We start from the raw sequence: 27,816 nt of genomic DNA on the forward strand, positions 1-27,816 counted from the left end.
GAGATTCGGGCACAGACGAGCAAGCAGGTGCGTGATTTCTGTTTAGGATATAAATAACGGAGTTAATTGATTTTCTGTGCAAATGTTGCTGTCAATGTTTTTTTTTTTGTTTGTTTTTATGGTTTGCAATGAGAACTTAGGGCTACATTTACTAAACTGAGATGTTGCCTATAGCAACCAATCAGAATATACCTTTACTTTATTTATTGCATTCAACAAAATGACAGCTAAAATCTGATTGGTTGCTACAGGCAACATCTCCACTTTTGCAACCACGCCGTTTAGTCAAAATACCCCAGCATGTACTACACAGAGGGAGTACAAAAATAGTATTAGTTTACCCCAAAGCACGGTCTAGCAGCATTTGGCTGACTAAATCCTCATATTTGTAGGTTAAAAATACTTAGCTTTTTTACCCCCCTCAGCCATACATAGTCCAAATGATAATGTGTATTCAAAAGATAAAAAGTGCATCCTGAAGCAGGTAGCATAGGACAAGAAATCAGGAATGCAAACATTGTGAAACAATCTGTAGTTGCAAAAGATTATTCTTTCCTATCCAGTGTTCAGAATGCAATATACAAACAAATTATATCCTATATACTTACCGTCATTTTTCATACACAGGGCCGTCTTCATACCAGGCACCTCAACAGGAGTCCCTGCAAATGTCCCCTGAGCCAGATGATCAAACCATCATCACCCTGGAAACAGTGGATGCCCCTGTGTCTGGCCTCCAGGATGTTTCACCTGGCCCTGCTGAACAACCAGAACACCAGCAACCTGCACCTCCAAGTATGGACCCAGACAGAGAAATGGCGCTGTCTATTGGCGCTTTCCAGCAGCAGCAAACAATATTCATGCAAAGCCAAACTCGCCACATGTCCCAAATTGCGGCCCAGTTGAGGCGGATACACCGCACAAATAGCCAAATCCCTGCTGCAATCAACCGTCTGGCTAATGCATGTGAACAATCAAATCTGCAGATGGCCCAAATGACTGGGGCTATGGAGGCATTACATTCCTCTGTTCGCGAGGGGAATGCGAACGTGACCCGGCTGGCAGGGCAACTACAGCAGGAACTCATTGCCCGCTTGCCTGCACCTTTTTCATCGGCCACCACTAGTACCGCTGGTACGCCAAGCAGATCGGCACAGAGTACTCCTCCAAGGAGAGGTGCTCGCACCAGGGGTGGGCGAGGGAGAGGAGAGAGTGGGGCAACACATAGCGATATGCCAGCAAAAAGGCGTCGCTAGCGCTAAACCATTCTTCTTACCTAATGTTTCGTTCTGTTTGTGTAAGCATTATACTTTATTATTTATTGTGTTGTACTGCAATAAATGCAGTTAAATTTCTATGGTGTCAGTGTTTCTTTTCTGCTAATTAAACAAGAGTATACTGATGTTTAAAAAAACTATGCACTCAAATCACGTACACATTGACCTCTGACTGTCACTTTCCAGGAATGTTCATATTTACCACATGAGGAGTACACACTATCCTCTTTTTAAAGGTTCCAATGTACAACACAATTTAAATTAAAAAAAACATTGCACTCACAGCAAACACATTTTAGAGCAATAAATGTTTTTCCTATTCTGCACTTACATGTGAAGTAGTTTGTAATGAGAAGGACTCTAATCTGCCTTCCGCCCTCTGTGCTCTGCACATCACCAGATGTGACACGGACCCCTTCTTCTTCACTGTCTACTGCAATAATCGGTGGGGTAAGTTGATGTAATGCTAGATTATGTATCAAACAGCCAGCCAGGATAATATCAGACCCCTTTTCAGGTGCATACATAGCCACCCAACCAGATTATTCTAGTAACCTGAACCTAGTTTACAAAAGTACAAAGGTACGCTATAACACACCTCTACTAGTGGGTATGTGCCTCATTGAATTTGTGCTGTGCAGATGTGTGAGGATGCAGCAGAGGAGTCATCAGCCAGAAACCCATTCTTTATTGAGCACATTTAGAATTGCTTTTACACTTTGTTAAGGGATTTGTTGCAATATTAAAATAAAAAACCACAAATGTGGAAATCAGTAAATAAATTGCATGGTGGGAAAACACAAGAGAAAAAGAAACCACAAAAAACACTGCAATTACAAGACACTGGCCTTTTAACATATACAATCCCAGAAAAACAAACTTTGTACATGAAATGGCGCTTTCCCTTCTGTTCTGATTGACCAAATACCTGAAACAGCACACTGTTTGAACAATCTCGCCGCTCACAAGCAGCGCTTTCATTTTTGAATGGCGGTTTTCCGGCAGCTTTATAAACCCCCTAATAGTAAATCCGGCTGTGTGTATGTAGAACATTGTTGAAACCGTCATGGCGCTTTATACAGAGGCGGGTTTGAAAACATAATTTCTGGCCATTTGGATGGCGGGTTTAGGCTTAGTAAATCCGGCGATGGCTAAACCGCCGCCAAACCCGCCGAAAGTCGGCGGGTTTACAAACACGCCTGATAGTAAATCTAGCCCTAAGAGTTGGGGAAAGTTAGTAACATATAGTTGGTTACAGTGACCCATTAAGTAGATCCCCAGATATCTGAGCTTGTGAAGCTGCCATCTGAAATTTGAGTGACGTTTCAGGGTGTCCAGGAGGTGGGAAGGTAAATTGAGATGGAGAATTTCAGATTTGTCCACATTAATTTTGAAATTAGATACTGCACCATATTCACTTTGTAGGGAGGGGAGGGAGGTGAGTGTGTTGGTAATTGTTACAAAGAATATCATCAAAATCATCAAAATCTTATAGTCAGTCATGTCTGCCTGGATCCATGAGATCGTCAAGATGTTGCGAACACAGGATGCCAATGGCTCCATCGTTGGAGCAAATAGTAAAGGGGAGAGTGGGAAGCTAAATTCAATAGAGAAGATACCACTGCACCAGGTGATCGCTACTATGATAACCAGATAGTACACAATTGTTGATCACGTATAACTTATTAATACTGGTTGGTGCACTCACGCACAAAAATTATATTGTCAGAGTAAAGGAAAGAGAGAAAATGTGCTTGCAGAGGCACTCAGCGATCTTTATTGTATATAAAATATAAATCTTTATTAATTATTCTTTTAAAAAGAGAATAATCCCTCCAAATGTAATAGCGAAATATAAAACAAATAAAGTGAAACAAAAGTGAATTAAAATAGCAAAAATATTTGCTATGCCCCGCTACTTGATATATTGCAATAATTATTATATCAATTGTTCATGCTTTACAATATATGTTATTATGCATCACTCCACTATGAGACTGACTTGGTCAAAATGACACTAATGAAATTAGTGGTATGATCGTTTTATAATTAGTACCACCTAGACTGACTACTGCAGTTCATTTGTTTTCTTAACATTGGTAATTGACAATCATATAAGCCTATTAAGGTAATCCTATATAGTTGCTACGTATTGCGTATGTAGCATACCTATTAAGTTTATTATAACTGCATTATCTCTGTCTTATCGTTGTCCAGTCTCACACTTGCATTCTATTGTATCAAACTCAATAGAAATTAGGCGCTGTCTATGGCTGTACTGGTGGGACACCTAGTAAAGTGTTTATAGCTGCTATAGAGTCTAAATCCTCCGTGTTAAATGATCACACATACACACTGAAATATTCAGCTAAATGAGGATTGAGTGCTATCTATAATAATATGGTGAAACTTGTTATATAACACCTAATCTCATACTCTTAGCTGCTGCTAGATCTCAACCATACAGTTAAACGATCTCCCATATGCCCACTGATATGTTCAGCCCATTCGTACAGCACTACCTATGATAACTAATTGAGTTGGCTAATAACAAGGAGTGAAAATAAGCAGTAGCGAGGCAAAACGCCAACGCGCGATTCGCTATTCGCTTTATCAAGGCCTGGGAAGCTGCCACAGTGTAACAGATCGGATCCTAGATCTACCTAGTTTAGCACTACTCTCAGCAAGGCACGGAGTCTTACGAACGGACGGTATTCACCAGGGACTGCTGCAAGGTGGTTTGGTCTTAGCTGCGTCCGTCCGCAGGTCGCGGTCCTCACTAGAAGTATCAGGCGCGACCTTTAGGGGAATGTAGATAGAAGGAAATCAGCAGTCAAGGTTACCGCAGGAGAGATAAGGCGTCAGATCAGCGGACAAGTGATTACCACAGGAATAGTGGCGAAGTACACGACGAAGCGTCAGCTCTGTAGGCAATTGGTATAGCAGGACTGGAGAAGCGTCAGCTGGTACAACAGGAATGGTAGAGCGTAAGCTCTGTAGGTGACTGGTACAGCAGAAGTGGTGGAGCATAAGCTCTGTAGGCGACTGGTACAGCGGGAGTGGTGGAGCGTAAGCTCTGTAGACAACTGGTACAGCAGGAGTGGTGGAGTGTAAGCTCTGTAGACAACTGGTACAGCAGGAGTGGTGGAGCATAAGCTCTGTAGACAACTGATACAGCAGGAATGGTGGAGAGTAAGTTCTGTATACAACCGGTACAGCAGGAGTGGTGGAGTGTAAGCTCTGTAGACAACTGGTACAGCAGGAGTGGTGGAGCGTAAGCTCTGTAGACAACTGATACAGCAGGAATGGTGGAGAGTAAGTTCTGTATACAACCGGTACAGCGGGAGTGGAGGAGCGTAAGCTCTGTGGACAACTGGTACAGCAGGAGTGGTGAAGCGTAAGCACTGTAGACAACTGGTACAGCAGGAGTGGTGGAGCGTAAGCTCTGTAGACAACTGGTACACACTGGGAGAAACGGAGCAACGTCTAACATCAGTCAGGTAACAAGATAAACAGGCACTGAGCTGTAGGGGGAAGTGCCTTTTAAACTTTGGAGCCGGAATTGAGTGTCTAATGAGAGGCAGGCAGAAAGCATAAGAAGAGGATGCCGACGGCTGAAGCGCGGAGGTCAGTGGGCAGGGGGTAAGTGTGTCGGGTCACGGTTGTAGAAACCGAAGGTCCGGCGTTTGACAGTACCCCCCCTTTAAAGGTGGGCACTGCACGCCTAGAGAGGTTTCGTGGGAAATTTCTTATCGAACTTTTTAACTAGAATCGGTGCGTTGACATCAGTAGCGCTCTTCAGGACCGAAGCCTTTCCAGTTCACCAGATATTTTAAACCACCTTTGCAATATTTAGAGTCCAGAATTTGCTTGACCTCAAATTCATTATCTAGATTGACCTTGGGCAAAATAGAAGAGGTACGTGTAGAAGAAAATCGATTAATGATTAGTGGTTTCAGCAACAAAATATCGAAATATGAAAGGAATTGGAAATCCGAAGAGAGGCTGGTAAAGACAATTTAACGCACACTAGGTTGATGATTCGAGAAATAGAACCAGGACCAATAAACCGAGGAGCCAGTTTGATACAAGGAGTTTTGAGGCAAATGTTTCTTGTGGAGAGCCATACTTTATCACCGATTTTGAAAGCAGGAGGCGTCTCTTATGAGCTGCGAGTTTGTAGCGTTTGGACGACTTCCTAAGGCAATTCCTTACTTGATTCTAGATGGAAAGGAATCTGCACTGTAAGACATTAACAGCAGGAACCTTCAGCGAACTCAGGAAAGGATGGATGGAGTCCATAGACAATAGAGAAGGGAGATGCAGAAGTAGATTCATGGAAGGCATTGTTGTGAACAAATTCGGCCCATGGTAGAAGTTTCGCCCAGTCATCTTGATTCGCAGAAGAAAACATCCTGAGAAAGGTCTCCAAATCCCAATTGACGCGCTCACTCTGTCCGTTGGATTCAAGGTGATAGGAAGATGACAATTTTAACTGAATGCAATATTTCTAAAGGTATAAGGACGGGGAAAAAGGGGGCCTAAGAAAGTCGCACTAATGATAGAGCATATCCCGTGTTACAATACACATTATTCTATTATATAATGTACGGGGCGCTACCATTCCTTAGAGAGGCAGATGAAAAGTTTAATAAAAGAAGGGCTTGATAGGTGCACAAATGCTCTTAATCTTGAAAGGAGTATGAATCACTTAAAACGTAACTTTTATTACTGACATATCAGCGAAATATAGAATGAAATAAAAGTGTTAAAACGTGATGTGTACTTAAAAGTTCGCTGGATGCTCTACTAGATCCTATTAATCAATAATAACATCCTTATAATGGATCCTATTAATATATCATACAATATGAATTAGCCCAATGGATCAATTATCTCACCACGTCTGGTTTTGATAATATAAGGTAAATCATCATAGTGTATAATCAAGAGTCTCTATAATATTGCCATTAGAACGTACATATCCCTCCTGGCTGACCAGATAATACCCTTGGCTGTCTAGCTATCTATAGATCCCTTGATAGCTAGACAGCCAAGGGTATTATCTGGTCAGCCAGGAGGGATATGTACGTTCTAATGGCAATATTATAGAGACTCTTGATTATACCCTATGATGATTTACCTTATATTATCAAAACCAGACGTGGTGAGATAATTGATCCATTGGGCTAATTCATATTGTATGATATATTAATAGGATCCATTATAAAGATGTTATTATTGATTAATAGGATCTAGTAGAGCATCCAGCGAACTTTTAAGTACACATCACGTTTTAACACTTTTATTTCATTCTATATTTCGCTGATATGTCAGTAATAAAAGTTACGTTTTAAGTGATTCATACTCCTTTCAAGATTAAGAGCATTTGTGCACCTATCAAGCCCTTCTTTTATTAAACTTTTCAATTTTAACTGAATGCCAAGGAGTTTACAAAGTGCTCGCCAGAATTTAGACACGAATTGGATGCCTCGATCCGAAACAAATTCAAAAGGACAACCGTGCAAACGAAAAATCTCCTTGATAAAATGTAGTGCCAAGACCGGAGAGGATGGAAGGCCATTGAATGGAACAAAGTGAGCCATCTTCGAAAACCAATCTACCACGACCCAGATGGTGTTATGTTTCTTACTGGGTGGTAGGTCAGTAACAAAGTCCATGCTGATGTGTGTCCATAGTTTACCTGGAATGGATAGGGGAAGTAACTGACCAGCAGGGGACAGGCGAGGGGAATTGTGTTGGCTACAGGTGTTGCATGATGTAACAAATTCTTTAACATCGAGATGGAGTTTAGGCCACCAGTAATTTCGAGAGATTAATTCCGTGGTTTTCTAAATACCGGTATGGCCAGCACTACTCTCAGCAAGGCACGGAGTCTTACGAACGGACGGTATTCACCAGGGACTGCTGCAAGGTGGTTTGGTCTTAGCTGCGTCTGTCCGCAGGTCGTGGACCTCACTAGAAGTATCAGGCGAGAGCTTTAGGGGAATGTAGAGAGAAGAAACTCAGCTGACAAGGCTACCGCAGGAGAGATGAGGCGTCAGCTCAGCGGACAAGTGATTACCACAGGAACAGCGGCAAAGTACATGATGAAGCGTCAGCTCTGTAGGCAATTGGTACAGCAGGAGTGGTGAAGCGTAAGCTCTGTAGGCAACTGCTACAGCAGGAGTGGTGGAGCAAAAGCTTTGTAGACAACTTGTACAGCAGGAGTGGTGGAGCGTAAGCTCTGTAGACAACTGCTACAGCAGAAGTGGTGGAGCGTACGCTCTGTAGACAACTGGTACAGCAGGAGTGGTGGAGCGAAAGCTCTGTAGACAACTGGTACAGCAGGAGTGGTGGAGTGTAAGTTCCGTAGACAATTGGGAGAAACGGAGCAACGTCTAACATCAGTCAGGTAACAAGATAAACAGGCACTGAGCTGTTGGGGGAAATGCCTTTTAAAGTTTGGAGCCGGAATTGAGTGTCCAATGAGAAGCAGGCAGAGAGCATAAGATCGAGTCTGCGAGAAGAGGACGCCGACGGCCGGAGTGCGGAGGGAGCGGGTAAGTGTGTCGGGCCAAGGTTGTAGAGACAGTAGGTCCGGCGTGTGACTGAAGTCTTGTCGGGTACCACTTTTAATAAAGAATAAGGATGACACAGCGCCGTTGGCCAGAACAGTAGCTGAGGGGTTATAATAAAGGGATGCTAATCTACATAAGAATCGGCCTCTAAATCCCATTGTAGTGTGAGTAACATTAATAAAGGGCCAGGAAACCATGTTGAAGGCCATTTCTGCATCAAGAGACACCACCAGAGCAGGAACATGAGCATGATTTGCTGCCTCAATTAGATCAATGTGTTGTCTTGTGTTGTCTGCCCCTTCACGAATGGGGATAAAACCTACCTGCACTGGGTGGACCAGGGCAGGAATCACTTGGGCTAATCTGTTTGCGAGTAATTTAGGAAATAGTTTTAAGTCCATGTTTAAGAGTGAAATAGATCAGTAGCTCTCACAGTGACTGGGTTCCCGTCCCTCTTTAGCGATAACAATAAAGTCCGCTTTGGTGGTGTCTCTCTCAAACTCTTTACTGCTTAAAATTGCATTAAAGAGGGAGAGAAACATAGGTGCAAGGTCACAGGCAAATTGTGTGTAGTACAATGCAGTAAGGGCATCCTGGCCTGGAGCTGAGGAATTTCTATGGGTCTTAATGATCATTTTAATCTACTTTGCCGTGATCAGTAAGACATGGAAGGGAGCATGTGCAGAGGTAGTCAAGTATTTGGGTGTGGAGAGTATCCAGGGGCTCTATAGGTGGATGAAGTTTATATAGTAGGTTGTAATAAGTGCGGAATCTATTAGCTATAGCCTGGGGGTCATATAGTGATTGTTGAGTCTGGTCTTTGATGCACACAATGCGATTGCGGGTACGCTTTGTTCTAATGTCTACGAGCAAGCAGTGTGTCCACTCTGTCTCCTTTATCATAGTAGCGTTGTTGAAGCCACTGAGGAGTCCTGGCTGCTTTTGAGGGACGCATCTTGCCAAGTGGATCTTGTAAGGACAGAATTTTAAGATAATTTTTGCGTTTGGGATATTTTTGGTGTTGGTTATTAAGGATTTGTATTTGGGTTTCCAAATCAGTGACTGTCCGCTGTGTAGTTTTTTCTCATGTGAGGAAAAGCTGATTAGGCAGCCTCTAATGGTAGCCTTATGGGCTTCCCAGTGAAAGTGATATCATCTTGGTCATTGTCTGCTTGAAAATGTAGTAGGGTCTGTCATACCGTGCTGATATCTTTTTATTAGAAATAGTCATTTAATCTCCATCGGTAACATGGTGCAAAAGGCAGAAAAAGGTCAAGCAATAACATCATAGCTGATTGGTCAGACCAAGGAATTGGTGTAATGGTAGCCGATTTCAGGGTCCGTGTTGTATAAGCTTATAGAAAGAGCATATCTAATCTGGAATATGTGGCAGCAAATAGTGCATATTTGATCTATCATTAGAATATAGTACCCACCATGTGTCATAGAAGTTAGCATGGGTGAAAAAATATTGTAGATTGAAGCTTTCACAAGCAGTTTGACTGCTACGAAGTGCTGGTTCTGAGCGGTCTAGTCATATATTAAAGAAGGTATTAAAGTCGGTTCCTATTATTACTCTTCCAGCTCCAGTTTGCGAGAGAAGTGAGTGAAAAACGTGTTTTGGGAGGTATTGGGAGCATACAATGTGGCCAGGATGATGGGTATGTGTAGGAGGAAACTGGTTAGAATGATAAATCGTCCTTGAAGATCTTCATAAGATTAATCAACTGACAGTGGGAGAGTGGAGAAGAATAGCTTTTGGGAGGACGTAGCTGCAATCAAAATTGACCTTAGCATTTCTCTCAGTCTGTCTGTGTGTGTATGTTAGGGAATTTAGACTGTAAGCTCCAATGGGGCAGGGACTGATGTAAATGAGTTCTCTGTACAGCGCTGCAGAATTAGTGGCACAATATAAATAACTGATGATGATGATCTGTGGAGAGTGACGTTTCAGATATTGGAACAGAATAGTACGTTTCTGTAGAGTATTAAGACCATTAAAATGAATGGTTAGAACAGAGTCATAGTTGGTACCAGTGAAAGATAGATCAAGATAGTTTGAAGCAGTATAAAAGAGGTAGTAGGGCACCATTCCAAGGTGGAAGGGAAAGGAAGGGGGAAGTAAGGGGTTAGTAGGGGTTTGGGAGTAAAAAGAAAAGGGGAGAAAACAGCTGGACTGGCAAGGTGTTTTTTCCGAGAGACAAAGCCAGTACATCCTGTGTACTTGGAGAATGTGGGAGGTGGCTATGTAGCAAGGGGGACACTTGTTTGGGGGGGAATCTTAGGCATTATGAGCAAGTAAACATGTGTGTGCGCTTTGAGAAATATTTAAGTGGGAGAGAGAAGCAGAGAAGAAATGCAATAAGATACATTAAAAAAAATGTTTGGCCAGGTAAACAATTGAGGCCAATAGGCAACAGTAATTGAGAGCTGTAAGATAATACAAACAACATGGTCAGATAGCGTATGCTCAACATAAATGTCGAGTCTGAGTCTTAGGACTGATCTAGGAGATCGTCTGCATCGCAATCCCTGGAGCAGTTTAGAAGATACTAAGATTTATAGGTTATAGGCTGCCCCTCAGGTCAAGAGGCAAAAAGTTTTCACTAGTGTGATGTACATCGTTGTCAAGTTAGTAAACCTGGAATCTGAGAGAGAAACAAAAACAAACAAAAAAACAAACAAACATTTTTTTCAAGAACCAAAAAAAACAGCGATAACAGTACTGTATCATATATGCAAACAAAGAGTCTTCTGAAGTAGCCTCGAGATCAAAACGGGGCATATGGACCCATACTTGAGGATGTAATGAGGCTTCATCAGATACAGCGAAATCAAAGTCACGTTTCCAGGTGTCTCAGGTAAATCAGCTGTGCACGTCAGTTAAGCCTTGAGGCAGCAAGTTTAAGAGCTTTTATCCGAGTCCCTCATATTTGTGTCCAAGAAGCTGTGGGGGTGGTAATAAGCATTTAAGGCACTGTCTGCTACAGGACGTAGAGGGCTCACAGACATAACCACTCGTGTGTGACAATTTAAGGGTGTTTTCAAAGGACGGGAAGAGAGAATGTGAGAAGGCCTAGTGCTTCAGAAGCTCTAGGCAAGCCCTCATGTTGTATGACCACACCCCAATATTGTGGGATCACGGTCACTTTTGAAAGTTTGCTGACACAAAGCAGCAACAAGTGCGGCTTGCCAGCCAATGTTGGAAGGTATTTGTCAGCAGCCGCAGTGCCCGCGGGCACCACCGCGACTCTTTCTGTCCTGCTGGTGGTGTCCCGCCCCTCTCCATGACGACCGGGGCATCACTGCCGGTTCCTTTGTACCGGTTGCCTGGGCAACAACTGGGACACTTCATGCTCCCTCCTGGCGCGCCTGGCCAGCTGTCAAACAGCCGCATATGCGCAGGACTATGTAGGTTCAGCCAATTATGGCTGATTAGGTTTGAAACTCTGCTGGGCACTCTGCTCCTTTATTGGCTCAATACCAGTGATTAATTATGCAAGACTGTGGGAGCAGTTGCAGGGCTTTTCCCTGATTGGCCCTTTGTACTATTTAAAGCAGTGAGGACTGAGCCTCACTACCGGTTATAGCGTTATATCCCAGTCTGCTACCTGCTCCTGTGCTACATTGGTGTTAAACCTTGGATTGCCTTTTCTGTGTATGACCCCTGCCTGTTCCTGAACTCTGAGCTGTGCCTGTGACCCTGACCTTCTGCCTGTACCCGGACTCTGAGGCTTGCCTGTGGGCCTGACCCTGCTTGTACCTAGACATCTCTGCCGGTGCTGTATGGCCAATTGGACATTACCACCACTGTCCAGTCCGCAGATCTCTGGCCAGCCCCTACTCTGTGTATTACCTCCTGTACCTGTGTGCTGCCTTGTGACCATAAACTTGTACTATGCTGAGTGTAAGTCCTGGGGGCATCCGAGTACCTGTGAGCGTAACCAGTCTCTGCGGGAAAGACGGCTGCTATAGGTGAAGTTCTACAAGTTAATGCCACACTGATGGCCCTAATATAACTGGCCAGTGAAGATTGGAGGTAATTCTGTCAGGGACGACAGTGAGCTGAACCTTTTTCCAGCCCAGGTCCTGGCAATTCAGATCCAGGCCTTGTCACAAGTTGTACAGAGTTTATCTCACCACTTGTCAGCACAAGAAGAGTACTCCAGAAACCCGCAGCTTCAACAAGCCTCCTCTGGTGTCTTTACAGAGCCAAAACTGAACCTGCAGATCGATTCTCTGGAAGCAGACCCGCCTTCCGCAAGGTGAGTGGAACGATCCAACGCTGTGGAGTCAGTTCCACTTAGGACTTACTCGAACAAATCAAGGACTCCTTAGTTCAGTATCCAGCGCCTACCTCGCTTGAAAGTTTGATGCAACTTGTAATCAAGATTGATCGCCGAATCAAAGAGAGGAAAGCTGAGAGCCATCTATTCCTCCTTGCTCACCACCAAAGTCTGGTTCTACCTTTCTGGACACCCCTGAACCCATGCAGTTGAGCGCTTACCGTCTGCCTCCTGAGGAATGTTCCAGACAACGCTCTCTGGGTCTCTGTTTGTATTGTGGCTAATTGGTCCACCAAGTTCGTTCCTGTCCTATCAAGTCGGGAAACGTCTAAACCTAAGCGCTGGTAAAGAGGTGCGCTGAGGTTTCCAAGTAACTTCTTCAGAAAACTCTTTGTTAGTATCTGCACGTATTCCTCACCTGTCCCAGAGACCCAAGCTATAAAACAGTACATGGAGGAGAATCTGAAAAAAGGATTTATCTGTCCCTTTAAATCTCCAGTTGGAGCTGAATGTTTCTTTGTGGCCAAAAGAGATGGCAGTCTGAGATCCTGCATAGACTACCGCGGCCTGAATAAAATCACGGTCAAAAACACATACCCCTTGCGTTAATTTCTGCTTTATTTGACCACCTCAAATCTGCCATTTTTTTCAAAAATTACCTCCGAAGTGCTTATAACCTTAAACGCATCAGAGAGAGTGATGAGTGGAAGACGGCCTTCAATACTCACTCGGGGCATTATGAATATCTGGTGATGCCATTCGGGTTGTGTAAAGCCCAGGCAGTCTTCCAAGACCTCACCAACGACGTCTTACGTGAGTTCCTGGGAAGAACAGTGGTGGTTTATTTGGATGACATTGTAATTTACTCCCAATCTTCGTCTCAGCACCGCCAACAAGTTTGAAAAGTTGCGCCAACACCGCCTCTATGCAAAATTGGGAAAATGTGAGTTCAAGGTCTCCAGGGTGACTTTCCTAGGATATATTATTTCATCAACTGGTTTATCCATGGACCCCAGTAAAGTCCAAGCGATCCAGGACTGGGTCCTCCCTACTAACCTCAAAGCAATTCAAAGGTTCCTTGGCTTCGCCAACTACTATCGGAGGATTATACACTCATTCTCTTCCTTGGTGGCTCCTATCACTGTTCTCACCCGGAAGGGAGCTAACACGGCTAATTGGTCTCCAGAGGCATTGGCAAGCTTTTCTGCTCTTAAAACCGCCTTATTCCCTCATCCTCCATTCATATTGGTCTAAATCCGGTCTCCTGGTCAACTGCTACCTTTGCCTACTCCGAGCAGGCCTTGGACCCATCTTTCAATGGACTTTATTGTCGACCTTCCATGGTCCTCGGGTCATAACTCCATCTGGGTGGTCGTTGACCGTTTTAACAAAATGGCACACTTTGTACCGTTACCCAAGCTGCCAGAAGCTTGGCCATCCTATTCATTGCTCATATTTTTCGTCTCCACGGCCTTCCGGAAGACATTGTCTTGGACTGATGGTTCCAGTTTACAGCACAGTTCTGGAGGTCTTTTTGCAACTCCCTTGGGAGTAACATCAGTTTGTCTTCAGCTTACCACCCTCAATCGAATGGTCAGACGGAGAGAACCAACCAATCCCTGGAACAGATCCTGCGCATTTATGTTTCCAAGTTCCATGACAACGGGTGCTCTCTATTACCTTGGGCGAAGTTTGCATATAACAATTATTGCCATATTACAACTCGTACATCCCCATTCTTTTGTGACCGCAGGATCCACCCAAAAGCGAAATCCTTCTCTTCTGCTGTTTCCATTGGTGATTCCGGGACTTCTGTCTTTACGTCTCGGCTAAAATCCATCTGGAAAAAGGTGCACTCCGCACTATGTCTAGCGTCTTGCAAATCTAAAACCTTCGCTGATCGTCATCGAGGTCCATGTTAGTTTAAAGTGGGGGATCGAGTCTGCTTATCTACATGTAACATCAAATTGAGACAACCCTGTAGGAAACTAGGACCCCGATTCATTGGATCCTTTACGATTGAGAAGAAGATTAACCTAGTGGCATTCAGACTTAAACTACCACCTTCTTTAAAAATACCCTGCACCTTCCATTGCTCTCTTCTAAATAAAGCTGTTTCTCCTAGCAAGCTCAATCAGTCTCCTTTAAATAGGCCTCGGCCTCTGCTTGTGAACAGAGATCACAAGTTCATCGTGGAGAAGATTTTAGACTCAAGAAAAGTTCAAGGTCAGGTCCAGTTTCTAGTGCACTGGAAGGGTTATGGTCCAGAAGAGAGATGTTGAATACCACAGAGGCGTCTTCACGCTGAGGGGCTCATTAAGGAATTTTCAAAAAAGTTTCCCACGAAGCCTGGATGTCGGGGTTCCGTGACCCCTCCTCAAGGGGGGGGGTTCTGTCAGCAGCCGCAGGCACCGCCGCGACACTTTCTGTCTTGCTGGTAGCATCCCGGCCGTCTCCATGACGACCGGGGTGTCACTTCTGGCCTGGGCAACAACCGGGACGCTTCAGGCTCCCTGCCGCCGCGCCCGGCCAGCTGTCAAAGAGCCGCGCGTGCAGGGCTGTGTAAGTTCAGCCAATTATGACTGATTAGTGGTGCATGCAGAGTAGATAGCGGGCGTTGATCACAGTGATTACCACTAACGAGTGGAACAGGTAGGCAGAGATCAGTGGTGTAAAGGGTATGCAGCAGACGAAAAACCACAGCTATTACCACATAGAGTTGGAATGAATACGTGGAGGTCAGCGGTGCATGCAGAGTAGATAACGGGGGTTGATCACAGCGATTACCACTAACGAGTGGGAGAACAAGCAGAGTGGATGAGGGGTTAAGTGGATGGTTGGTTGGCTTTCAGGAACAGGTGAGTTTTGAGTGCCCGTTTGAAGGAGCACAGATTGGGAGCGAGACGGATGGAGCGAGGGAGGTCATTCCAGTGCAGGGGGGCAGCTCGGGAAAAGTCTTGGACTCGGGAGTGGGAAGAGGTAATGAGAGTGGAGGAGACGCGACGGTCGTTTGCCGAGCGCAGGGAGCGAGCCGGAGTATGAATGGTAAGGAGGTTAGAGATGTAGGGAGGATGTAGGCTATAAAGTATTTCCCTACTTATGAGTATTTTTGACATCAGATTATGAGCATTTGCTTACATATTCTGATGCAACGTGCTCATTTAAAAAATTCACAAACCTGTACTAATGTAATGTACTAACATAACTGTCTATTCAAACACTTGCTTATCTGAGTAATACGTTTAGATGTGACTATGGTAGTAATTCACGTGATGCAAAATCAAATGCAAACGTTTTTATTTGCTCTTCTATGTGTTTTTGGAGTATTTGCACAGTCTTGCACTACATGCGCTTACACATCTAAATGCACATGTGTGCATTTCCTTAATTACCCTAATTGACCTTATTACTCTTAAACACTGATGTTTACTAAGGATTACATTATTATAACCCTTTCACCGCATTACCTCATCAACCAGCACTATTCCATCATAACAATAAGCCCTTTATAACACACTTTAATATTAAATATGTCTCATTATTACACATTTTCTTATAACTAAATAAATGTAACAAATTTAACAAAAAAATATATTTAATTAGCAATAAATATTATTTGTTTTTGTTTTCTATTTTTTTCTATAAGAATGTGCAGGGGTGGGGATTTATTGTGCACCTGCTAACAAACAAAAAAACATTAAAAGCCTACATTTTAACAGCAAATTATTATTATATGTTAGAAACATATCTATATTAGTGTAAATTGGTCCTACTTTTTTCTAGCTATGTAGAGTTCACGCTGCTACATTAATAGAAATTCTCAGAAAGATTAATTTTAGTGTCACCACAGTACTAGCCAGATGACTGCATTTTCGAGGCACACGCAAATGCATAGTGATAATTTACTTAAGAGCAAACACTTATTAGGCCCATTAAATCAGACACCTGTAGAATAGCAATCCTTGCATAGGCTTAGGCAAATACAGATCTAGCAAAGAAATTGTGAGGACTAGATTTTTATGCTGACAAAAAATAAAATATACTACTAGATTATTAAATCAAGCTCCCTCCTAATGTCTGCAAGCAGCTGCGGTTGCCTCCTGTGGAGGTCACACCAGCGACGTTGCAGTTGAGCAACCGTCCGCTTGCTGCCCTTATTATGCTGCAGATATACTTTTGTAGCCTGTAGGCTGTGTCTTTATCAGGAGAACATAGTCACCTTCATGTCAAGTCAATGAGACTTTTCAACATTCTCCTCACTCACTAACATGACATGCGTGGGCTTAGGTAAGTAAGTTGCGGATTCCTTCAAGACCATATCTAAAATGGCAAATAAACTTTCCTTTCACTTCTCCCTAATGTAGTCCCAGAAAAAAAGTGTGGGGTCCCCCTACCATAATGACAACCAGCCCCAGACAGGTCAGCACAGGACTGAATTCCCTAAGGAGATGGGGTCTGCAAAAAAGAAAAATGCCATCCGCCTGCCCACTTCTAGTGGTACCGAGCCCCATGTTGAAAGCATTAGGACTCTTCCCACAACCTGGGCCTGAGGGTTTGGGGTAATTAAAAATTATTTTATACTAAAGACACCATTTTGCCTTGGTGCACTACAGGTTCCCCAGACTGCCATTAATAGTTTAGGCATGCTGGTGCTTGCAGTACTACAAGCAGCAGCAAAACCAAGGCTGCAAGGGCATGCTGGCACTTGGGGAAGCACAAGTGCCAGCAAGCATGCCCTGGCACCCAAGACCTGCTGGGACCAGAGTCAGATTAAGAAAATGGAGGACCCTGGGCTAAGGGGGCCCCCATTCGCTGTGAGGCCCCCCTTTTAGTCGCTGCCATGCCGCTCCCTCCCAATCGCTTACCTTCTCCTGTCACCGTTGTCCTTCCGAGGCGCGCTGTAAGCTCCTTACTGAGGAGATCTCGTGACATTCCCCCGCCCCCAGCCCGATCAATAATGCTGCTGAGCTCTGTCAAAGGCCCCCTGGATGCCCGAGGCCCCTGGGCTGTAGCCCATTTAGACCTCGGGTTAATCCGGCCCTGGCTAGGACCTGTAGTGCACGAAGACAAAATTTGAATAAAAGTCACCCCTTGTTGTAAAAATAATTTTATTGTAAGTTCTTCATCTGTAATAATCACAATGCTCCGTGGTTGTCCCAAAAAAAACCCAAACAACTAATAAAATGAATCCCAGCTTTGTAAAAAAATATTCTGTTAAAGCTTGATAACCCAAAATAATCCACTCGAACATGCATGGCAAAATAACAAAAACCTTAATAGACTACGCACACACTAGCTCCTGACTATAGGAGCTTCTGTCGCAAAATGAAAAAATGACAGCTGCTAGGTCTATTTATAACCTTGGACTTTCCCACATAGTCAAACGGAAAGTCCCAGGTTATAAATAGACATAGCAGATGTAATTTAAAACCAGGGACATTCCCTCTGACAGCTAGGTCTATTTACTATTTATCATACGTCAGTTTCGCAAGGACTAATTTTCTTCTCAATCTACGTGAATTTTTTATATTGTTTTTTTTTTCCCCCGAGAGATACAGGGATTTCATTTTGGTATCATAGATGACCAAATATAGTTATGCATTTTATGCATTATATGGAGGGGAGGAATACAGTGTTCACTGATTCTTCTCTTAGCAATTTTCATACAATTTTTTAAACCAGAAAATAAACACCAAGGACCTGATACAAATCAGAACGCAACTTATTACGGTTTTAAAAGCGTACAGAACTTCTGCATACTCGTGCCTGTATTCAATCCAGACGTTTCCTAAGATATGTTCTGATTGATATACGGTAGTATATCACATAGAATCTGGAGTAAGCATAATTGCAAATAGTTTTTTTTATTTTAGAAGCAATTGCACTTTTTTCACTATATGCGTATTTACTAATAAATTCACATCTGAACGCACCTACGTGAGATTCCTTAATTGCCCTTATTAGTTCTAAAACACTGCTGACCCCTGACAATTAACTATTAACTCTTTCACTGCATTACATCATTACCCTGCACTATCCCATGCTCACAATTACTCCTTTATCATATCCTTTATTATCAAATATGTCTTATTATTACACATTTGGTTTTCAATAATAAAATACATACATTGTTTTCAGAACATAAATTTTATCAAAAAAACCAAGGCATCAACGTTTAACAAATGTAAAAAAAAAAAATGGTCGTGGTTCTGCATCTGGAGAAATATATATTTTATATAATAAAATATTCAATTACCAACTTATGCAAAAGTTTATAAAGGGTCATAAAACATTTAAAATAATCTGCATATGCAAATTATTTTTTAACAAACAAAAATGCTAATTTTTGATTGTTGCAACTGAGACACGTGTGAAATTTTCACCTACCTTTTCTTTTTTTATATAGTCTGTTTTTATTGAAAACAGAACAGCATATACATAAGCATATAACAATATAAGCATGATGAAACCTTACTTTTAGCTGTTTTTAAATAACAACATTCACATATTTAACAACACCGAAGAAGTGGTTTATACATTTAACTGGGAAACTAAACACCAAGTTCCGCATGCAGAACTATGGAAAAAATGTGTGAACACACCTAGAGATGCATATTTGCTTAACGACTCTATTGGATAGGGCATAGAGACAAGGAGGGAAAAGAAAGAGAGGGAAAGAATGTGGGGTGGACTTCACTTGTTCCACTGAGCGTACAATGTGGTGCCTTTGAACTCTATCCATTCAAACCATAGCATGTAATATACTCTATAGTTGTCAGTCGAGGAATAAATGATCTCATTCATTGACATGTAGAAGTCTAGACATTCAAACCATTCTTTTATAGAAGGAGCTATTGGGGATCTCCAGTGGACAGGTACCACAGCCTTTGCTGCACTGCTGAGGTATTTTACAAAGGACTATTTATATTGGGAAAATGGCATTTTGATATCGTCGAGTAGCCAGTATTTTGGGCAGTTAGGTCACTCAATTTTAGAGATAAGTAAAACTGTATCCCAGAAAGATCTGAGAGATGTGCATTCCCACCATATACGTAATGGAGTGCCCAATGTCATTTGACATTTCCAACAAAGGTCTGAGACATCGGGGAACATTTTTGCTGCTAGTAGATGGGACACCGGTACGACAGAGTCAATACTTTATATTGTATTTTAATCACCCTCATACTGATTGAACTTGCTTGGGCACGCTGAAATATGCCCCCCCCCCCACTCAAGTTCAGATATAACTGTTTCCAACGTACGTTCCCAATCCTTAGTGGATTTGGGTATTTTAGTAAATGAATGTTCAATCAGGAGTCTATATATGGAGGATAAGGTATGTCTAGGGTATTGAGGGGTGGTGCATAAGGACTCAAATTGTGTGAGTGCCCTTCCTGCCATCTCGCAAACACCCGGGGAGCACGTGAAGTCTCTTAGTTGCAAGTGCATTTTTAGTTGCAATATTTCCACATTCGGTAGTTCCCATTTTGCCTGTAGATCAGCAAAGAGTATGGCACCCGACGAGTCCACCAGCTGGCCGACACGGGTTATCATAGCCCCGAATCCAATTTTGAAAAGTCTGTCTTGAAAGGTCAGGGGGAAAGTCTGGGTTATCAAACAGTGAAGTCAAGGGTGAGTGTTGTGGGAAGATCTGTGTGGTGGTTCGCAGTCTAGACCATTTAGTCAGGGTAGGAGAAATTGTTGGATGCTTGATAGTGGGGAATGATGCTTGTTAAAGTGTAAGATCAATCAGTGTGCTTAATGTGTATCCCTCAATCCAAACCCATTGTTTGTCTGACTCCCCTCTCGTCCAATCAAGAACTCTGTTTAACATAACAGCATCATAATATGTGGAGAAGTGTGGTAGTTGTAGACCATCCTCTTGCTTGCGCTTCTATAAAATGCTGTGTTTGATACGAGGTCCTCTACCCCTCCAAAGAAACTGTTGTACTGCTCTATGTAGTTCATTGCACCATGACGTGGGGATGTGGATTGAAAGTGTATGTAATAGGTAAAGAACTCTTGGAAGTTGATTCTTTTTATCTATATTGACTCTACCTAACATGAAAAAGTTCTTTGGGAGCCAGTCTCTCAGATTGTTACATATGGTTGCAGTGATGGGCAAGAAGTTATCAGTGTAAATCTTTGAGTTATCTTTGTTTATGATCATCCCCAGGTATTTAAGTTGTGCGGGGTGTCAGACAGACGGAAAAGCCGGCTTCAGACCTTCAACAATATCTAAAGAAGTGGAAATATTAAGGGCCACAGATTTTTAGTAATTAACTTTAAAATTAGAGAGATCTCCAAAAATGCGGAATTCTGACATTAGGTTCGGGATTGAAATAACAGGGTTCGTGAGAATAGCAAGGAGATCATCTGCGAAGAGCGCTAGCTTGACTACTTTGTCTCCCATCTGCAATCCAGAAATGTCTGGGTTCGTTCTGATGGCCAGTGCTAGTGCCTTCATACAAAGGTTGAAAATCATTGGGGATAGGGGGAACCCTGTCTCGTACCATTTGTTATTCCAATCGGTTCTGATAAATCCCCATTAACTTTGATTCTAGCTGTCGGGTGCGAATAAAACTTTCGAATCCTTGCCAGCCCCAATGGACCCAAACCCAGATGGCTCAGTATACCCAGCATGAAGTCCCAGTCTACTCTATCGAACACTTTTTCGCGACCGTTGATAGCAAGACAGTTGGGGTATTGGTAGACGTGGCAAACTGGCAATATGGACCGCCAAAGAATGGTGTGTTAAATGTGCGGAAATCACATTGAAGGCCTGAAGCATGAGAGGGATCAATTTAGTTTTGAAAGTTTTGTAGTATGACAGTGTGAGACTGTTCAGACCTGGACTCTTCCCTGAGGGTGTCATTTTAATTGCCTCCTCTAGTTCCCCTTTAGAAAAGGATGCCTTCAACATTTGTATATTCTCTGCGTCTATAGTAAGAAAATTGATCTGTTTAAAATAAGTGGCTATGTGTTCCTGTTTAATTGAGCGATCTGTCTGATGTGATCCGCTGTCAAGATTATACAGTTTAGAATAATAAGTGTGGAATGTCTTGGCTATGTCAGACGAGGCGACACATAATTTCCCACTTTCTGATTTAATGTGTGGTATACACAGTTGTGCTCTTTGAGCTCGCAGCGCTCAAGCCAGGAGTTTACCCGGTTTGTCTCCCCACTGATAGAACTCGGCTTTTACGTTAATCCAACTTTATTTTGTCTGACATTAATTTGTTGAGAGCCTTTCTCGTCTCTGCCAGTTCAGTCAGGGTAGTTGACTCTTGAAAAGCTTTATGTCTAATTTCAAGAGATTTAATTTTCTCTAAGATTGTATCCCGGTAAGCTATATTTTGTTTTTTTCATAAATGTACCTAATTGTATCAATTTTCCCTGAATGACACTTGTGTGCTTCCAATAGTGAGATTTCTGACATCTCGGAAGTGTCATTAAGTAGGATATATTCGTCAAATGTTGTCTCAATTTGGGATTTACTATAATTGTCTTGGATCAAGAGTTCATTCAACCTCCATGTGTATTGCCTGTGGTCTGGCTGAGGTAGTGAAAGAGACATATAAACCGGGGCATGGTCAGACAAGATGACCTGACCTATTGTGACTTCTCTGACCAGGCTAAGTGATTGTACGATATGAAAAAATAGTCCATTCATGAATAGATGTTATGTGGGTGTGAAAAGAAGGTGTAGTCCTGTTCTGTGGGATATTTGAGTCTCCATGTGTCGACCAGCTGGTGGTAGTGTATCATGCGTCTCGCCTTGTGATAAAGTTTGTCTGAGTATCTAACTGCCCAGAGGAAGCATCAACGGTAGGATGAAGCACACAGTTGAGATCACCACCTAAAATGAGGATACCTCTTCTCTTAGAGGGTCAACATTATCCAGTTGAGTTTCTAGGAAAACAGATTGGTTGAGATTTGGAACATAAAGATTCACTAGGGTAAAAGGTTGGTTAAAGATTTTACAATTCAGAACTAAACCTCTATCTGCTTGTAGCTTATGTATGACTATGTCCTTGACAGGTGGACACAAAGGGGAGAATGGCTACTCCTAATGTCTTGCTGTCAGGGTTATTGCATGCAAAAAATGGGGATAATATTGGCTACGGAGGTTTGTAACGTTGCTTAAAATGTGTCTCTTGTAGGAAGTCCACATTTTTGTTGCTATTACATCTCTTAACAACCTAGATCTCTTTTCCGGGATATTTAAACCCTTAAAGTTAAGGGTCATACATTTGAGTTTATCCATCATCTTCAGAGGGGGGGGCAGGAAACAAATAAACCACCAGCAGTGGCATTGCAAGGTAGAGAAACAAATAGCCCAGGTAAGTGAGAATGGGGAAGAATGGTAATGGAAAGACGGGGAGGGAAGGGATATTGGGGTACAGAAAAATGCAAATGGCAATAACATTTGAATACAATACTTAAATATAGTGAACAAAAATAATAGAACGCTCCGAAGAAACATGAAGGGCCGTAGTCCCATCATGCTTCGGAAAGAACTTGTGCGGTCCAGGGGTACTGGTGGATGGGGTCAGCAACAGTGACAATTAGACAGGTAAGATTTTTGTTTTTTTTTGTACTGCCACTTAAACATATTCATTGGTTAGTGTATAATATGGCAGATCTAATATTGGATAAAGTAGCCCAAGTTTGAGAACCACAAAAACAACAAGAACATTGCAACAGATTACAAGTTAAATATTAAAAGAACGGTTCTCTTCTGCTCAGCTATTCTACCCTTACTGAGGCAACAGAAAACACTTAAAGTCTCTAAGTGCTTATCTGAATGGGCTTGGTGAAGGTGTGAGAATCTGTTGGGAGTACAGAGAGTAAGTCTTTTCAACTATCTGGAAGGACTCCTAGCAAGAAAACATTCAAAAACTTGTAAAAACGAATACAGAGAGAAAAAGATGCGAGGGAAAGAGACAACAAATAATTAGTCAGAAAGGCATCTTGACGGTGCCTAGTGTGGAAACCAAACTTTGTAAGGCTGCAAACATGAGGACTACTGGGATTGTCTCCCTGTTATAAATGATCATGTGTCCTTGCAAGAGATCAAGTGTCTTCCTGGCTTTGACGTTTCTTTGTTCTACCCGACTGTCGGAATCTTTCCGCTCCCTGTGGAGCATCCATCGGAGTCAGGCATGCAAGTGACTCTTGCCATTCTGGAAGCGCAACATTTTGAACAAAAGGCTGGGATTTCGGGCGGTTCCCCTAGGGCAGCTGATTTTCCTTCATGAACAACCTGCAGTGGGAATGGAAAGCCACAGCGGTATTTAATGTTTTTCTTTTGCAACTCCTCTGTAAGGGGTTCTAGCATTCGCCTTTGTTGGAGCGTGTGCCATGATAGATCCTGGAACACCTGAATCTCTTGGCCATTGATTTCTAGGCCCTCCAGTTGCCGCAATTTCTGCAATATCTCCTCATTTTGTGTAAAGTAGTGTAAGCGGCAGGTGATGTCTCTAGGTCGTTCTGAAGGAGCCACTTATGGACGTAGGGCACTATGAGCTATGTTAAAGGTGATTACATTTTGTGGTGGTAGCTCTAGGATTTCGTTGAATATTTTTGTGGGTGCGTCTATCAGTCCCTGTGTGGGGATATCCTCTGGCAGGCCTCTAATTCTTGTTATTTCTGTGGACTTGACTGTCCATATCATCCATCTTAAAATGTAACCATTGTAAGGCCCTCACCTGGGCAGTCACTGTGGATGGTAATGTGATGAAGCGTTCTTCTTCTGCTTTAAGGCTATTGACCTAGATGTGCCAGGTCCGCCTGAAGAGTGGCAACTTCATGATGGACCACTTCCTTTAACCTGGTCTCCAGCACCTCAAAGTCTTTTCAGAGGGTACCACTTGATTGGTTGGTAAAGTCCGAAGGATCCTCACGATCTGTGCCAGCTCTGGCTGGTCTTTAGTTGGTGAAGTCTCTGCGTTCTAGGATCCAGCCATTTGGTGTTCAGGCATGGATGGATGAGGCCATGTCACTTGCTTTAAAAACTGTTGATGATTTCAGGAAAGCACGAAAATCTGAGCGTTGAGCAGTCACTCCTACTTTTTTAGTCTCTCTTAGTGGAACCTTTCTTGCCCCTGCCCATCTGGGCTTTTGACGCATACACCTAGTAAGTTGCAAACAGTCGATTAGTCTTCATCTACAGCACTTTGAAAGTCCATGAATTGTCACTGGTTACTTCCCCCATCTGTGGTCAGGGGAGGGCTGGCAAATTTTAGCCCAGGGGGCAAGACCTGACTTGGCAGCCTATTTTAATGGAAAAAAATGAAGGTGGCCCAGAGACAAAGCCCAAAGTAGCCCACTAGGGGACCAGCCCGGGGGGCAGATGCCCCACCACCCCCAGCCCAGCCTGCCCCTGTCTGTGGTCTAGGCAGCCATGGCAAACGTGGAGTGACAATGATTACATTTGTGCAGGTTTTCAGAGGGTGACCCCAGAAGATCCACTAGGCAAGGTCCAGAGGCTACCCCTAAACACTGAAGATGACACAGATGATGGGGAGCACCCATACATACATACTCTCACTCTCAAGAGATCTGCTCAGTAAGGAGATTACTGTGTGATGTGGAAGCACTACAGTGATAGCAGGCAGCTAATAGCATAAAATTTGCTGTTAGCTGCTTGCCGTCCTTGACCAGCTGACAGTCGGATCTTTGGGGCCCGATGAATAATGCCACCGGGTGCTGCTACAGCTATAAAAAAAAAAAAAAAAAGAAGCAGTTTCAATGGCCCCCCCAGATGCCCGAGGCCCCTGGGCTCTAGTCCAGTTAGACCTCGGGCTAATCCGGACCTGATACATAGACACACACATGACTGGCACACCTGGACTTGAAGGGATTTTTGGCGGCACACTGAGAAAGGTTGCTGACCCCTGTCATACATGTTAAACTAAATGTTAGTATTTTCACTTTTATTATTTATGTTGCACGTCATAATCCCCATGATTGGTGATGTAATCATTGCTGCAACAATATTTGAAATGTTATATCCTTCACAGTACTTTTAATGAAGTTGTTTCAATGAATCTCCTGCTTTTTTTTTCTCAAGTTAAAGTATAGAAAAAAAACTAGAACATTTTATAAAATTCAGGTATGGCTAAAGTAATTATTGAGGCCTCAAAGGGTGGTGGTTTTACCACTTACATATTGCCTCTGTAGAGTGCTGGGGACTAGTCTCTGAGGAGTTGCTATTTATAGCAGAGGGTGAACCAAAAAATCTTAAACACATCCTCACCCTATGCGCACACTTCTACAGGCTGAACAAAAATGTAAAAAATCTTCATAGACCCATGGAGTGGCAAGCATAATGAATTGAAAGTCATAGGTGTATATCAAACCTGTGTTGGTACAAAGAGTTTGTGGAGATCTGGAACATGGAATAACCCTTAGTGACCATCTGGGCTCCCCCGGGAAATGTGACATGAGGTATAAGGAGGGCGTGGTCACCATAGCCCCGCCCCCACTACAAAAGCAGAAATTCACGGCATTAAATGGAGGGGGTGGAGCTTAATTATGTGATTAAACCCCGTCCCCTCCATTCACTGCCGTGAATTTCCATCCGTGAGGGCTCCCTGACATTTAGGAGCCTTCCGGGAATTCCGGGAGAGTAGGCAAGTATGATATAGATCAGTAAAAAATATAAACTCATAACACTGAAAAGTGCAAGTGCTCTTCCTAGTCACCCTAGCAAGTGTGATGGCTAAGGAAATAAAATTTCGAAAAAGGAGGTAACTACTAAACGGCTTCATTATCCCGGAATTCTTGGGAAAAAAAGATTGATGGGATACCATGCCCATTACGCAGTAGTCCCTGTGCTTTTCCAACCAGACTGTGAACCATGACTGTGGGACAACTGCCAATCTCAGCAGCCTACCTCCTGGCCTCAGAGCTGAGCATGGTATTCTCCCACATCATGCCCACTTCCTAGTGAAGTGGGCATCATAGTGGCCTCCATGATGCAATTTGTGGTGAATTTCTTCATAATTACACCCCCTTTCCCCCACACACACTGCAAAATGATGCACTTCCCTCTCCTTAGTCACACTTTACCTCTCCACTGTACATCCCCAGAGGGCTACAGATAAAAAGTTGGCAAGTATGAAATAGTTCAATTGATTAGACTATAACTACTACTAGTAGACATTCTGTAAATACATCTATATAAGTTATTCAATGACATACCAGTAACTTATACAGGAGATTGCTTTGTTCTGTACTGATTGACCAGGGGTTGCAATGAGGAGCAAGAATTGAATGGTGGATATTAAAGGGAGAGAGCCTCCTGGACATAAAAAAGATTAAACTACTGCCAGCTACACAAATTTAGCTGCTAAATATGTTACTTATGAAAGGTAATACATGTATTCTTCTTGATAGTCTGGATGGTACAACCCCTTTAAGAAAACACACAAAATAAGCAGACAATGGCATACAAGAGTGTCATGTTTCATACAAAATTATATCATGGCCAAAAGTAAAGTTGATGTTTTTCACACTTGCACATGAATCTCTCACCACCAAACCCATCACACCTTACAAACTGTGGGTCCCTGCTTCCATTCCTTCGTACAGCCTGCGGTGGAAAACCTATATGAATAGGTGTTATTTGTCATACCATCTAGATCAGGCCTGTCCAACCTGCGGCCCTCCAGATGTTGTGAAACTACAAGTACCAGCATGCCCTTCCAGCTATCAACAGGTTGTCTACTGGCAAAGCATGCTGGGACTTGTAGTTTCACAACACCTGGAGGGCCACAGGTTGGACAGGCTGGATCTAGATTATAGATAACCAAAACTGTGCGTTTAACCTCTTCCTGACTGGAGAGTGAAGATTTCTAAAAAGAGCTGGTCCTTCCCAACTAATGAAGAGCTATAACATCCTGGTCCCCCATCCTCCAGGCACTGCATATAATGCTTTACTACTGCATAACTGTAGTTGTTGCCACTACAAAATCAGGGGCAAATATCAATGGCATAATTGCAGAAGTGAAACCCCCTTAAGCAGTATGGATTTATGGTTTTAATTGGAATGTGTTTATGGTGAACATTTTAGGATTACTGCTCAATACAATTATTAAGTTGCATAACCAAAATAACATGCATATAAATATCATATTTCTGTCTGGTACCTGTTTATCTTGTCCAAGTGTTCTTCAAGAATAAATGGCTTATCTTCACCTGTAAAACTCTGTGTACGAACACAATTGTTAAAATACACATTTAATTCAAATGGAAGTAATTATGTAGGATGATTTTTTTAAAACTAAAATGAAAGGTTTTCCATATTTACTTTTGACAACAGCTACCTGTAGATGTTTTCTAATCGGTTTAAAACAGTATACCAGATTGTACGACAGGAGGAAGCACAATATGTCAACTTTGATATATGCTAAACAAGATTACTGTATGATCTGACACTCCCTGCAGTAAACTATAACAGAACAAAATGAAGGATCATAAGGCACACACAGTTTGTGTTATCTGGATTTAAATAGAGCTATTGTTTCCACAAAAACCTCCACAAAAAAACAAAAAAGGATTTGTTGGTGAGATAGAAACATAATGGCTCGACTCCTGTTATCCATCCTTCTATATTATCAATTGTCAGTCACTATTCTATGGCAGCAAGTGGCATCTATCCAAATA

At 42.7% G+C, this 27,816-nt stretch overlaps 1 protein-coding gene across 2 annotated transcripts in view; it reads right to left on the reverse strand.

The window, feature by feature from the left end:
- HIBCH (3-hydroxyisobutyryl-CoA hydrolase) overlaps positions 1-27,816 on the reverse strand; it is a 326,855-nt gene that overhangs the window by 60,837 nt on the left and 238,202 nt on the right. For both annotated transcript variants that reach the window (XM_075180042.1, XM_075180041.1), the window contains exon 10: positions 27,300-27,358. In XM_075180042.1, coding sequence (XP_075036143.1) covers positions 27,300-27,358 — 59 coding nt within the window. The remainder of the gene's footprint in view (positions 1-27,299; positions 27,359-27,816) is intronic.

This window comes from Mixophyes fleayi, chromosome 7 (genome assembly GCF_038048845.1).
Source record: "Mixophyes fleayi isolate aMixFle1 chromosome 7, aMixFle1.hap1, whole genome shotgun sequence".
Taxonomy (NCBI): domain Eukaryota; kingdom Metazoa; phylum Chordata; class Amphibia; order Anura; family Limnodynastidae; genus Mixophyes; species Mixophyes fleayi.